General features: G+C 36.9%; 3 protein-coding genes and 1 long non-coding RNA gene across 7 annotated transcripts; 3 read left to right on the top strand and 1 right to left on the bottom strand.

The window, feature by feature from the left end:
- Positions 106-2,890, bottom strand: LOC109949152. Of its 3 annotated transcripts, XR_002271660.1 has the most exons (5): positions 2,328-2,890; positions 2,128-2,228; positions 1,906-1,982; positions 1,002-1,283; positions 106-412 (listed from the first exon to the last, which is right to left on the bottom strand). It is a non-coding gene; the product is annotated as an uncharacterized LOC109949152 (long non-coding RNA). The 3 variants fall into 3 exon arrangements; XR_002271659.1 differs by having other exon boundaries at positions 2,088-2,890; XR_002271658.1 differs by having other exon boundaries at positions 2,128-2,890.
- On the top strand, positions 3,668-5,369 carry LOC109949356. The gene is made up of 4 exons (XM_020564775.1): positions 3,668-3,858; positions 3,972-4,153; positions 4,249-4,454; positions 4,549-5,369. Exons 1-4 carry the CDS (start codon positions 3,668-3,670, stop codon positions 5,125-5,127), a joined length of 1,158 nt encoding a protein of 385 aa, XP_020420364.1. The 3' UTR covers positions 5,128-5,369.
- Positions 6,218-10,338, top strand: LOC18777276. Its single transcript, XM_007210646.2, has 6 exons — positions 6,218-7,809; positions 8,670-8,721; positions 9,455-9,521; positions 9,641-9,677; positions 10,155-10,190; positions 10,264-10,338. The coding sequence occupies exons 1-6, from the start codon at positions 6,745-6,747 to the stop codon at positions 10,336-10,338; spliced, it is 1,332 nt and encodes a 443-aa protein (XP_007210708.2). The 5' UTR covers positions 6,218-6,744.
- On the top strand, positions 8,003-14,400 carry LOC109949151 (probable F-box protein At1g44080). Of its 2 annotated transcripts, XM_020563812.1 has the most exons (7): positions 8,003-8,583; positions 8,670-8,721; positions 9,455-9,677; positions 9,933-10,190; positions 10,264-10,396; positions 10,896-12,673; positions 12,783-14,400. In XM_020563812.1, the coding sequence occupies exon 7, from the start codon at positions 12,852-12,854 to the stop codon at positions 13,959-13,961; it is 1,110 nt and encodes a 369-aa protein (XP_020419401.1). In that variant the 5' UTR covers positions 8,003-8,583; positions 8,670-8,721; positions 9,455-9,677; positions 9,933-10,190; positions 10,264-10,396; positions 10,896-12,673; positions 12,783-12,851; the 3' UTR covers positions 13,962-14,400. The 2 variants fall into 2 exon arrangements, with proteins under 2 accessions (XP_020419401.1, XP_020419400.1); XM_020563811.1 differs by having other exon boundaries at positions 10,896-14,400.

Below are 14,844 nucleotides of genomic sequence, written 5' to 3'. Positions count from 1 at the left end.
TCAGATTTGTTATTGGCAAGATCAATCTGTTTTTCAAGTGTGTTTTTCTTTCTAACAAAACAGTCTTGCATGATATGTGTAGTGCTGACTTTACACGCATATGACTAATCGGTCAATTAAGTTGTTATTTGAAAATGGACAGAAGTGCATTCATCTAATCAAATTTTGCGAAAACCAATATTTGATTCAAGAATAATTGACTTAAGTAGAAAATCCCATGTGAATGCACCAGGTGCCTTTAGCTTTGGTTCAACGACATTTGCTTGCTTGCACCAGGTGCTGAACAACAGGTTATTTCCATTGCACTGCCTCCCTCACCACATTCTCAAAGCCTGCCTCGAGCATTACCAATGTTGCTGTGTGCTTGAATAGGTTCAGCTAATCCCTTTGTACTTTTGCCAAGTGCCTCCCCCTGCACACATACAAACCAGAGGAACAAAAGCTGAGCAAGGCCCCAAATTTGAAGCGCCTGCAAAACTAAATAAATAAACAAATAAAGCTCTTCTATCAGCAGCTCCATCCCTATATGCATATCTTTCATGCCGGAGACAAACTATCAGGGAAATGCATATACTCCTCAACATCTTAAACGGAATAAAACTAAATATGGCTACAATAAAACTGCAATTGGTTGGTGCACCATACCATGCTGCACGTGCATATATAAGAGTATAAGCAGATAATAGATTAATAGTTTAACATATTCAGGTACACACAGGACTAGTGTATTTTTCACGTAAACATAAAACTGATAGTCTGATAGCACGAGGTTATCAATGGTTAGGAGGGCATTCATGATCATGGCTGAAACCATCTCCCTTGGATGTTGACTGTTACTTCTTATGTAGCATTGCTTGTGTCCCAGGTAAAACTTGAAAGCTTTACTCCGGCTAATTAATCAATTGAACTTAACAAGAGTACAGTTTCAACAATTGAAAACGCCCAAGTTACATTTTCATTTAAACATCTCCTGTTTATATGCCTGAGATATAAATGCAAACCTGTTACTTGGGTCCTTCGACAACAGGACTCCTGCGTTCTGCTTGTTAATAGCCTTAACCTCCGCTTTTTGCAGTGCATCAGCGTCTCCCTCAGAAACTTTCAAAAGAGAAGGATCCAGAATTGTTTTAGAATCAGTAGACTTCTTCCTGGATGAATGTCCACCCAACTAGTTCTGAAATTTCACATCTTCACGGTGTTCGGTGGTTATAATGGGAGCAGATGAGTTCTTCACTAGTGTCAGTGTAATCTTTGCTGCTGCTGCTGCTGTCTTACCAGTAACGCTATCCATGTAAAAAAAAAATTCAATAAATGAAGAAAATGTCAAAAATTAACTAATAAAAGACCACAATGTCAAAACCAAAGTATGAAACTGAAACTGATTTCAATGATTAGGCAAACTCAATTCCTCCATTGACGTATTACATAGCAAAAACCAAGCATAGCTTCTCATGTTCAAATTATTTAAACACAAGCAAATGGGTCCAACAGAAACAGCTGATACCACTGATCAACCAGGGAAAGAGACAAAGAAAATTATACAAAGTCTATGCCTTCAAATCCCTACTGGAACACACAACATACAGTCCACATATATCTACAGGCAGTAATCACATGTAGATCAAGGAAGAGAACATTTGACATTCCATCTGTTCTGTCAAATAACACACATGGTTTTATTTTACCATCACTTTTACGTACTCAAAAGAGAAACCGTGTTAAAGTCGAGACTTCCATAGGCCATACACGAATCATGGTGGCCACTCGAAAGGAAATAATATGACCTTATTCAGTACCAAATCAAAGAAGAAATTAAGTGAATAAAGTCTTGTATGTATAGACTATGCAATTAAGGAAAAAAACTATACATAAATACAATCAGGTAAAAGATTGAAGGAAACTCACATGCGTTCCAGTTTTCCCCTGTTAACAAAGAATCCATCATGTTTTATTGCTGAATTGTCAACTTTAAAATACTCATCCTGCGCAAAACATAAAGAAGTAGCATTAGCAAATCCATAAATATAAAATGCCACCAATTAAATCAGTACAATGGCCAACACAGATTAATGAATAAATGCAAATACCAACTCAGCATCATCAATAAAAGAGTATTCTGTATCATACTCATCGAAAGTATTCGTGGGCTCGGCAAACCATCGGCTCCAAACTCAACATGGTGCCTTGCATTCCCATTCATTCACTAATCATCAATAATTAACTCGGACCTGAAATAAATATTAAACCAAAATCAATCATCAATAACAAACTCGGACGGACCTGAATTAAAAATTAACCCAAAATGAAATCCGACTCCAGAACATAACTAACTCTGGCGCTTCCCTTCTGTTCCGTTATATGAACAAAGCCACGCTTGTAATTTTTGAAACTACCGCTTCCCTTCTGCTATATAAACCCAAACCGCGCCTTGATTTTTGAAATTCTGCTCTCTCTCATCTCTCTCTCATTTCTCTCCCCAATCAGCTCTCTCTCTCTCTCTCATTTCTGCAATCAGCTCTCTGTCTCATTCCTCTTCCACATTTAGCTCCGCTTCTATTCAATGGAGCTGACGCCACTGCTTGTGGTGGCTCCGTCGGAGGTCACCACTGCCGCACGCTTCTACCGGCAAGTTTTTGGTGCTAAGATCGTGAGCAATGATCCAGAGATGGCTGAGATACTGATAGGTTCAGATCTCCTTATCATCACTTGTCCGGCCCGCTCCCGGACAGACCTATCGCCTCCGATGCTGTGTCTCCGGCTTCGGTGCTCCGATCCGGAACAGTTCGCTAAGAAGATTCTGAACACTGAGCAATTTACACCGATGGCCGAGCATTGTGAATGGAATGTTAAAGATGAGCATGGAATTTTCTGGCAATTCACCAATAGTAAGCAATCCTATTGCGTTTTGTAAGATCGGATAAGCTATCGCTTATAATTTTGAATATTTTGAATAGTTTTGTTATTATTTTTAAAAGAGTTTTTAATTAATTTATTAATTGTCATAGGATGGCTTATAATTTTGTATATTTATTTGCATATTTTTTCAATTGTTTTATTAGTTTTCAAATTAAAAAAGTTTTTAATTAATTTATTATTTGTCATAGACTCATATGATCGATTATAATTTTGAATATTTATTTGCATTTTCAATTGTGTTATTAATTTAAAAATAATTTGTTAATTAATTTATTATTTTTCATAGGATCGCAGATCGCTTATGACTTTGAATATCTATTTGCATATTTTCAATTTTTTTTATTAATTTTAAATTTTAAAAAGTATTTAATTAATTTATTATTTGTCATATGCTTATAATTTTGAATATATTTTTGCATATATTTTTTTATTAATTTTAAAATAAAAAAGTTTTTAATTAATCATAGTATCGCTTATAACTTTGAATATTTATTTGCAAATTTTCAATTGTTTTATAATTTTAAAATCAATAAAAAAAAGTTTTTAATTAATTTGTTATTTGTCATAGACTCATAGGATCGTTTATAATTTTGAATATTTATTTGCATATTTTCAATTGTTTTATTAATTTTAATTGTTTATAAAAAAAAATGTTTTAATTAATTTATTATTTGTCATAGACTGTGAAAGGCCGGTTCTGGAGGCAGGGCCCAATGTTGACCATCTGGACTCTGAAATTAAAGTGATTAGCATGATACCCAAAGTTTTTGTGCCAGCAAACCAGGCTACGAACGCGACCAACTGTTATTGTAATTACTTCGGAGGAAAGACTTTGCACTACAACAGCATTCCGCGGCAAGAGGACGAGGAGGACCTTATTCATTGTTATCGAATCACACTTGGTTCAAGTGATTTATTAATAACTGACGATGACATGCTTATGTAAGTATACATATATTTTATTTATGTTTTATAAGTTTGTTTCAATTTTTTTTTCTCTAAGCCAAAAGTTTATTTCATTAACAATCCTAATTATTTTCTCTGTTTGAAACCAGGAATACTTGTCTTCAGTTGAATTTACACAACTCCACTGACATCAGAGCAGCAAGGGATTTTGCAAAGACGAATGGATGTAACGTGTTGAGAGATGTTGGCGAGGACCCCCTGCGTCCGGGTGTGCTGGTGGCCACCGTCACCGACCCTTTCAAGTTTGTTTGGCAACTCAGTAATTCCGCGGGTAAGAGAAGAAAAGAAAGATTTCTTTTGTAAATTTATTAACATATTATTATTATTTAATTGACTTTTTCTGTCTTTTCTTCTTTTTCTTCATAGGTGGTCTAGGGCCATATGAAGATGGTTTTCTTTGCTTCCGGTGTGTTCGTATTGTAGTTATAGGTGGTGGCAATGCAGAAATGTTCGATATCCCCGGGACTCCGACTGTTATTCCTGAAGATATATCAAGACATGAATTTTTCAAGCGGTTTTGGAAAGGATGCCGGGAAGACGTGGTTGTAGTAGTGGGCTATGAGTTGAGCAAGGTAAACATTGATTCCAACTATTGTGGTGTCAATTTAATTTATTAATAGATTAAGAAAATGAAGAAGGTTGGTTTGTTTTGTTTTTGCATTGCAGGAAATTGTCTCTTATCTCAGGGACAATATTGGATTTCGAGGTATGATTGTTGGGTTAGTCAGTGGCTCTGTAGACATTGACCAGGAGGAACAGATGATGTTGATGTGTCAGTATGGATGTGACACAAGTCTGGGCATACCACTGACTCAAAGAGCAATTAGAAATCTCGTTATTGCTTATCTGGAGAAGGAGGAGGAGGAGAAAGCAAAGGCTGCTGCTGGTTCTTCTACGCGTAAGGTGGAAAGCACTGAAAGGACAAATGCCAAAAGATTGCTAAGTGAGCTGAGAACTGAGAAGGAAGAGGCATTGAAAAGGAAGATTGATGAGGAGAAAAAGGAGGAGGCACTGGAGAAGAAGGTGACAAAAACAGAGCAAGAACAAGAAGCCGAGGCACCAAAGGAGAAAAACGAGAAGAAGAAGGAAGAAGAAGAGGACAAAGAGAAGGTAGAAGAGGAGGCACTGAGGCAACAAAGGAAAAAGAGGAGGACGAAGAAGCAGAGGCAGCAAAGGAGAAAGATAAGTGTTGGTCCTTTTTTCCGTCCGCCGTTCCTTTTTGCGGTCCGCGGGGGTCGGCTCTGACTGGGTACAAACAATTAGAAGAAGCATAATATAGATATATAGCAAAAGTATAAATAAGACACGTTCTCCAGAGGTATATGCGAGAACCAGGGCACCATTCTGAGGTGGGAGGGGGATTTTCAGGCAGATCATTGCTGCTGCAGCACTCTGTGTTGTCGGTTTACAAAAGAAGCAGTTCACTGCTTTGAACAAGTACAAAATTAAATGTCTAAAACTTTGGAATATCATCAAATTTGTAGTTTCAATCCAGAGATGAGGATAATGGGCAGAACACTTGACACAAAAAAACAATAGGAATTGCAATGAGGGTTTCTGAGGAACTGCTTCTATTCTATAAGACTATGCATTCATTTTCATGTGCAAAAAGCTCTTCTCGAATGGGATTCTGAGAAGCACTCACTTGGGTTTCATATGTTTCCAAATTATCAGCCTGAAAATAATATTTTCCAACCAAACTAGAAATCACTCCACCTAATATCAAAGAGATAATAGATTTCAAAACACCAAAATGAAGAGAATGAAAGAGGTACTTGGCGAGAGGGAAGAAAACTGTCTCGCATGCTATAGTACCAACCAGTATTCAGGTCATGGTAAAATCCACTACTGAAAGCTTTCGCCCCGAACAAGAGCATCGTGGGAGTTTAGGGCTCTGTGTCATTGAGACTCGGACTCGAATCGGGTTTTGTTTAACCGGGTCTGTGTAACGCGGGTATGAAGATGGACTTGGGCTTAATTTTGTGCATTGTACTGGTGGGGCCATTCTTAAGCCCGTTAAAATTATAAAAGCGCGCTAAAATGGGCCATTCAATATTTGACCCAAAAATCAAATTATGAAATTCAAACTCTGACATGCACTTTTGAATTATTTATCGACTTTGAGAAGGAGTCGCCTTCGTCAAGCACATGTTTCTGTTTTTGCGAAAAGGAAGAAACTTTTTGGGAAGGGGAAACGAAGAAATTTAATTTAATTGCTTTATTTATTTATAATAAATTGGATAATAGTATATATGTATATAAATTTAGGGGCCCTTAATTGGAGGCCCATGGCTAAGGCCCCTCTCGCCCACCCCCAATGCCATGGTATGCCCTAATCCGAGCACGTGAGTACAAATACAGTAGTGGTTGGTTGACTGACCTAATTCCTTGGAGGCCAAGATTACTTAGTGTATAAGAATTCTGGTTGCAAAAGAATTGTTATTTATAGTTCCACGAAATCCTTGAAAAATCATATCAAATCGCCATAATTTAACAAGAATATAATATTTTATCACTTAATATTTGCCTTCCAAATAAAGCCAATATTTACCGTACGTACTTGATTCTCTTGCCATTGAACGAGGAAATAAACGAACAATATATTATAATAAGAAGTAGGAAAAGAAAACGAAAATATTGCAATATTATATTATTATTGCCTAATTACTTACTATGAGATTATTACGATTTTGAGTTCTATACATACAAGAGGACTTGTGCTAATGTGTTATCTCTTCTCTACCCGCTTCGTATATTTTATAAATAGCCAGGAAAATCTTAGGGTTGGTTTCTTGGTACGTACAATATTTTGTTTCTTCTTCTTCTTCTTCTTAATTTGTAGTGCTTGTTCGTTTTGGTGTCATGTACCCTAATAATAAGAAGCGTCGTTGTGGGAACATGGCCGCTGGTGTTGCCTTCAAATACTACAGTTGCAGTAGGTACATATCATCACCAGAATGGGCAAGTCTTCCTCTGCTGCCTGTGTTTTTGGTTCTAGATAATTTGTTTGAGCCCATTGACCATGTTTCTTTTGCTGCCGTCTGCAAGCAATGGCGTTCTCTTGCAAAAGACTATAATCAAGCAACACAGCGGTGGCGGCATAACAACCTACTTCCCATGCTCTTGATCCCTAATGAATATGAATGTCAAGGCGGCGGTGGCGGCAAGAATAGCCTCCTCCTAACGAAAACTAACCACCGAAAAGCATTATACAGCATTGCTGAAGGCAAAATCTACAACAATATTGGATTGGAAGTGCCTTTTAAAAAGAGGTCATGTGGCTCTAGCCACGGTTGGTTTGCCACAATAGAATCCGTCACAGACCAAGGTCCGATTATAGCACTCCGGGACCCTTTCAGAAATCCGGCATCGCCCATTCTTCTCCCTCTCTTGGATGTCACACTCATACCCAAGAAACGTGACAAATACTTCCACGAATTCAATGTGAGAAAGGTCATCTTCTCTGCTGACCCTGCTTTGAATCCAGAAAACTATGTGGTTGTAGCACTGTTACGTAAAGATAATCATTTTGTGGGCATTTATGATGAATTTGCTTTCATTCGTATGAAAAGAGGCCGAAGCCAAAAACGTTGGACTTGGATTAAGCCCCCACATCCGGTCACTGATGTTATATCTTACCAAACCCAAGTCCACCTACTTGGACATCAGGGAGAGATTTGGTCATTAGATGTCAGCCCTTATACTTCAAGAATACGACGACTAAAGCTGCTTACACATCGGGACGCAGGCTTCCACCGTTATAAAGCTACAAGATATCTTGTAGAATCAACCAAGGGAGACTTAATGCATATCGAAAGAGTTTGTAAACAAACACAAGGGGCCTACAAGAATGTTATGACTGAAAGCTTTAGGGTTTACAAAGTGGTGTTCGACGACGAAGACGGATCTGTTTTACAACATGTTGAGGTAAAAAGCATTGGAGATGATGCCTTTTTCATAGGTGACAATCATTCCGTTTCTGTTTTGGCTTCCAACTTTCATGGATGCCAGTCAAATTCCATATATTATACCCATGATTTCTCATCGTCGTCTTTTGTTTACGGAGACCATATCCAATATGATACGTTATATGACGACATGCCATGTCGCGATATGGGTATTTTTAATTTAGAGAGCGGAACCATCACACAACATTTCTCCTTAGATCCTTATTCTGATTTGCAGGGTTATATACCGCCTGCAGTCTGGGTTGTACCCCAGTTTAATGGACTCCGCTAGCTAGCTTCTTACAATTAAATTAACTTTTCATGTGATTTCATCAACGTAATGTATTGCACTTTTTTTTCTTTTTCTTTTTCTTTTTTATGATGATCCATGTGATCAACTGTGTTCCTGTTTTTTTTTCTTTTCCTAATAGATATGTGGAGTTTATTTTACTGATGTGTTAAGATCGATGATTTGATAATATTGCACTAAGTTTTGCTTGGGTTCCATCTGCCTTAAGGCTGCAATAGTGGGCTCTAAATGCCTCAGCCCAACGGAGGTTTGCAACCACACCCATCATTGGGCTTGTCCTAAGACCAATAATCCCGAAAAGTTGAACCCCAAAGTGGTTGATTTTGGCCGGTAATAATAATAATATTATGTCGTTGCCTCTATCCTCTCATTCTTCGAAATCAAGTTCTAGGGTTTTGAGAATTCAAGCTCCATGGCTTGGCTACCCACAATCGTATCGATGACGTAAGGCCTCCGGTGCCCTTGCTATTGCCCCAGTTTTTATTGACTTTAGTTTGTGATTAATTGGAATGCGTTTTTGTTCAATACAGGATGATCATTTCGGAGGCCATTTTCTTGGAACTCACAATTTCAGGCGGCGTGGTATGCTTCATTTTCCTTGCAACCAAACACTGGCTTCCAACGTGCGATTGAATATTTCTTATTGATTTCTTTATCCTTCTTTTTATTAAAAAGAAATTAATTAATTTATTAAAAAAAATAGATTTAGGTAAAAGAGAAGCTTTGGGGATCTTGAGACGAAGAAGAGGATTTTTTTTTTTCCTTTTGGCTCAAAACAGGTCTTTTCTTATTCATTACGGGCATTCTAATCTAGGAAATGTTGAACCTTTACCATTATATGTAAATGTGTCTCTTTGTGTATATCTGTTCTTCCTTTACTGTCTTGGTTGGACATGTATGAAACATTGGTAAAGTCAAAAGTGTATTTTTTATTTCTGCAACAATATTGTTGTAAATTAGTGCGTTAATCCGACAGAATAGTTTAGGTGAAGAACCAAATATTTATGAATGCTCATATGATGCGTATTTTAAGCATGATGTTGCATTTGTGGGGAAAAAAAAAGTTAAAAGGTAATGTATGACTTTTGTGAAGGTTATCTCAGATTTTAGAAGAGTTATACTTGGGATGTGGCAGTTTTTGTCCAATGTCAGAAAATATGTTAAAGAGTAGGATTTTGTTATGTGTAAACCGGTCTCTATTTCTAAGAAGTTACATGCATGCATTGGCTTCCACAAATTCTTGCTTATATAAGAGAGTTCTGCGGTATATATTCTCCTTTGTTCATTTTATCTAATGATTATGTGTACAATGCAGGGAACTCAAAAGTTGAAGAAACTGCTCCTGGTGTTGCAACAGGAATGATTTTGTCTCTTCATGAAACGTATTGAGGAACAATGGGTTATGCTTCACTGATTAAACTTCTATATCACTGGAAATTATAATGCATTGAATTTTCTTTAGGTCCTGATTTTTATACTTTTATTGCAACTCTTTTTGCAGTCTTCAAAACTGTAAAGATACTCTTGCAACATGCCAAGTATGTATTTGTTGTTCAACCTTTTCTTCAGATATCGAAATATAAATTCTGAATTTCTTTTAGTCAACTAGGTAAAATATTGGATGCTTATAGTTGTGGTGATAAATATTAAATATTAAATGAACGTAATTTCATCACAAACTCGAAGAATTTCTTGGCACTTGTTGATACATTCACTAGAGTCTTACTTGTTATATGCTTTTGATTCATTGTTAAATTCTCTATTTGTTAATGGATTGTTTCCCTTCGTTTCAGATGGAACTTGAAGCTGCAAAATCTGAGATTTGAAAGCAGCATTCTTCATTTCTGAATGAACACTAGCCTTTTAGGGTCCCTTTCTTGTTGTATTATGTAAAATTATATGTTTTAGAGAGTCAATTCCTCGTCATTTTTTTAGGTGCATCTTCTGTATGTCCATTAAAAAGGTGATTTCAACCTATCCTTCTAGATCCTAAATTGGTCACCAATTATCTTCAGTCCCTGAAGAACTCTGAGGAGTCATTGAAAGAACAGGTTAGTGAATGTTTCTTTTCAAAAGTCATTAGCATTCTTCATCTTTTTGTTCATGGTTTGTTCTTCCTATCAGTTAGAGAAAGCAAAGAAAAAGGAAGCTTCTCAGTTTTACTCCTACAAGCAAGATGGGGAAGCAGTTAATGGCTAAATGTAGGACCCGGCAAGAGGAAAATGAGGAGATAGGCAAGGAAGCTTCTGAGGGAAAGGTGCTGCAGTTGCGTTCACTATATTTTAGATGTTATTATGTGCATTCAGTATCTTGAGTTAATTTTATCCTCAGCTATAACCACCATCTTTTGTTTTTCCTTGCAATTTTTTTATTCGTCGAATTTTCCTGGGTGTGAGAAATTAATAGAGGACTCTGCAATTTCCCTACATGCAAATTTTGACAAGTCTTTCTTTTCAACGTTTTGGAGGGGGATTAGGTTAGACTGTGGATGTTTATTTGCAAGCATTAAATGTTTCAAAAAATTTGGGCATCAGAGTCCTTTTAAATAAAATAATACTGCTTTTGCCACCGAAGTATGCTACTGTTAGAACCGAAGCAAATATGAACATCTTCGATGTGTTAATAGGTGCATGCTTTCAAATATACTGTCCTCATTTTGTTTTCTAACAAATGTATGCACTCTTATTCTCTTGGAGGTGGTCGTCTGTTTGGTTGTGATGATCTGCTTAATATGATTTGCTATTGTTGGTCTGCAGATGCAGGAATTATCCATGAAACTTGCTTTGCAAAAATCCCTAAATGCAGAACTGAAAAGTCAATTTGAAGGTCGGTAATATATCAATTGAAATTTTAGATATCTCTCGTATTAGTAGAATGTATATGCTAAATGGTACTTCTAATGCCCTGGCGCAATATTATTTGGCATTTTATATTTTTAACTATATTTTGTGTTTCTACATACAATATTTTGCACAAACATATGGAGGGGCTCACAAATGACGTTGAGAGATCAAATGAAATGGTTTTCTTCCCTTCCCTCAGCTTTTGTTAGTGCTTGGTTTTGGTTTACATGGATCATACATCATCATAGTTTTAAACACGTACTATTCAATGTCTTTTCTTTTGCTCGAGATCTGCTGCTGTCTAATTTGTCGATCGCACAGTTAATAAACATGGACCAGATCATAAACATGAGCAATATGCTAAGCATACCGAGGGCTGGCCCTAGGTGATAAACTAAATAAGGCCCTTCCCTTAGCATAGAGCGCTTGAATAATGATTTTACAATAAATAATTATAGAGCATAATCCTACATGGTCATTATAAAGTAGAGTCTAAGTCTCTTAACATCAAAGTCATTGTCCATGTATAATCTAGAAATTGAAAAAATAGTTTGATGGGTAGGAACAAATGTATGAAAAAATAAAATTATAAATTATAAATCATATTACCTTTTCAATTTCTCATGTTCCTCTCCTCTTGGTCACCATCAATCTCCAAGACAATTTGTGAGCTTTTTAGTGTGAGATTGATTCTTAGGGTTACAATATGATATGAGAAAAAAAAGAATGAGAGAAATTGAAAATAATGGATGGATTGAAGAGAGATGGGGAGAAATGAGAAAATATGGTGGTGGATTATTAAGAGATGGGTGGATTAAATAGAGTTCTTCCAGGCAGAAACTAACTAGGAGAGGAATCGCCTTCTGGGAAGGAGTCGCCTTCGTCAAGCACATGTTTCTGCTTTTGCGTGGGTAACGAAGAAACTTTTTGGATAGAGGAAACGAAGAAATTTAATTTAATTGCTTTATTTATTTATAATAAATTGGATAATAGTATATATGTATATAAATTTAGGGCCCCTTAATTGGAGGGCCATGGCCAAGGCCCCTCTCGCCCACCCCCAATGCCGGCTCTAAAAATGGTATGCCCTAATCCGAGCACGTGAGTACAAATACAGTAGTGGTTGGTTGACTGACCTAATTCCTTGGAGGCCAAGATTACTTAGTGTATAAGAATTCTGGTTGCAAAAGAATTGTTATTTATAGTTCCACGAAATCCTTGAAAAATCATATCAAATCGCCACAATTTAACAAGAATATAATATTTTATCACTTAATATTTGCCTTCCAAACAAAGCCAATATTTACCGTACTTGATTCTCTTGCCATTGAACGAGGAAATAAACGAACAATATATTATAATAAGAAGTAGGAAAAGAAAACGAAAATATTGCAATATTATATTATTATTGCCTAATTACTTACTATGAGATTATTACGATTTTGAGTTCTATACATACAAGAGGACTTGTGCTAATGTGTTATCTCTTCTCTACCCGCTTCGTATATTTTATAAATAGCCAGGAAAATCTTAGGGTTGGTTTCTTGGTACGTACAATATTTTGTTTCTTCTTCTTCTTCTTCTTAATTTGTAGTGCTTGTTCGTTTTGGTGTCATGTACCCTAATAATAAGAAGCGTCGTTGTGGGAACATGGCCGCTGGTGTTGCCTTCAAATACTACAGTTGCAGTAGGTACATATCATCACCAGAATGGGCAAGTCTTCCTCTGCTGCCTGTGTTTTTGGTTCTAGATAATTTGTTTGAGCCCATTGACCATGTTTCTTTTGCTGCCGTCTGCAAGCAATGGCGTTCTCTTGCAAAAGACTATAATTAAGCAACACAGCGGTGGCGGCATAACAACCTACTTCCCATGCTCTTGATCCCTAATGAATATGAATGTCAAGGCGGCGGCGGCGGCGGCAAGAATAGCCTCCTCCTAACGAAAACGAACCACCGAAAAGCATTATACAGCATTGCTGAAGGCAAAATCTACAACAATATTGGATTGGAAGTGCCTTTTAAAAAGAGGTCATGTGGCTCTAGCCACGGTTGGTTTGCCACAATAGAATCCGTCACAGACCAAGGTCCGATTATAGCACTCCGGGACCCTTTCAGAAATCCGGCATCGCCCATTCTTCTCCCTCTCTTGGATGTCATGCCCAAGAAATGTGACAAATACTTCCACGAATTCAATGTGAAAAAGGTCATCTTCTCTGCTGACCCTGCTTTGAGTCTAGATAACTATGTGGTTGTGGCACTGTTATGTAAAGCTAGACATATTGTGGCATCCATCCATATGAAAAGAGGTCAGAGCCAAAAAGATTGGACTTGGATTAGGACCCCAAGTCCGGTCTCTGATGTTATATCTTACAAAAACAAAGTCTACCTAGTTGGATATCGGGGAGATATTATGTCATTAGATGTTGATAACCAAGCTTGTTCACGAATACCAATAAATCCACTTACACCTCTGTTCGAAGACGCCCGAGCTCATAGATCTATAAGATATCTTGTAGAATCAACCAAGGGAGACTTAATGCATATGGAAAGAGTGTATAAACGAACGCAGGGGGCCTACAAGAATGTTATGACTGAAAGCTTTAGGGTTTATAAGGCGGTGTTCGACGACAAAGACGGATCTGTTTTACAAGTTCATGTAAAAAGCATAGGAGATGATGTCTTCTTCATAGGTGACAATCATTCAGTCTCTGTTTTGACTTCAGATTTTCATGGATGTCAATCAAATTCCATATATTACACCCATGATTTCTCATATTCGTATATTACACACCGACACGATTTCCAAGGTAATTTCCAAGTCGATAAGCTGTATGACGATATGCCATGTCGTGATATGGGTATTTTTAATTTAGAGAGCGGAACCATCACACAACATTTCTCCTTAGATCCTTATTCTGATTTGCAGGGGTATATACCGCCTGCAGTCTGGGTTGTACCCCAGTTTAATGGACTCTGCTAGCTGGTTTCTTACAATTAAATTAATTTTTCATGTGATTTCATCAATGTAATGTATTGCACCTTTTTTTTCTTTTTCTTTTTCTTTTTCCTTTTCTTTTTGATGATGATCCATGTGATCAACTGTGTTCCTTGTTTTTTCCTAATAGATATGCGGAGTTTATTTTAGTCATGTGTTAGGATCGATGATTTCATAATATTGCAGTAAGTTTTGCTTGGGTTCTATCTGCCGTAAGGCTGCAGTTGTTACTGAATTATTTTCAACTATATTATAATTCAAAAGAAGAAAGTAGAAAACATGATCACTGAATTGTAAGTCAAATGTCAAGAAACCTCAGCTAAATTGTTCTGCATGTTGAACGTGGTCAGAGGCTTTCCTACGTCTTCCAATTTTTCTGCTTCTTCTCCGATTACTTGTTCTCCTTCTCCACTCACTTTCTTTTTGCTTCTTATTCTTGCCATTGATGGTCATAACTCTCTTAGCTTTTACAACGGCTACATATGGCACGAAGGCGCAGTTTAAGTTATTCTTTTGCACCCCATTTGTGATTTACGAGTTTATATCAAAGTGTTCAATATTTTCGACTCCAATATAAACTCGTAAAACAAGAATGACGTGCAAGATAATAACCCAAACTTAAAACCATATGATTTAAACGGGTCAATGAACTCATCAAGAAAAACTTGATTCATTAATTTGTGTTTGGGCTGGAGGTAGTGATCAAAATCAATTAGGTAAGGACACAAAAGTAAAGTTCACAACAACGAAGCCAGCAATAGAGAAAGTTAACAACTAATTAAGCATGCACGTGGGGTGAACCCACTATAATATTCTCTCTTCCTTCCCCCTACCTAGAAGCGAATGGTGAAAAAAATAATAATTAAGC

Source organism: Prunus persica, chromosome G5, assembly GCF_000346465.2.
Source record: "Prunus persica cultivar Lovell chromosome G5, Prunus_persica_NCBIv2, whole genome shotgun sequence".
In the NCBI taxonomy this organism is placed as follows: Eukaryota; Viridiplantae; Streptophyta; class Magnoliopsida; order Rosales; family Rosaceae; genus Prunus; species Prunus persica.
The sequence above is the reverse complement of the archived record's forward strand: the minus strand, read 5'-3'. Positions and strand labels throughout refer to the sequence as shown.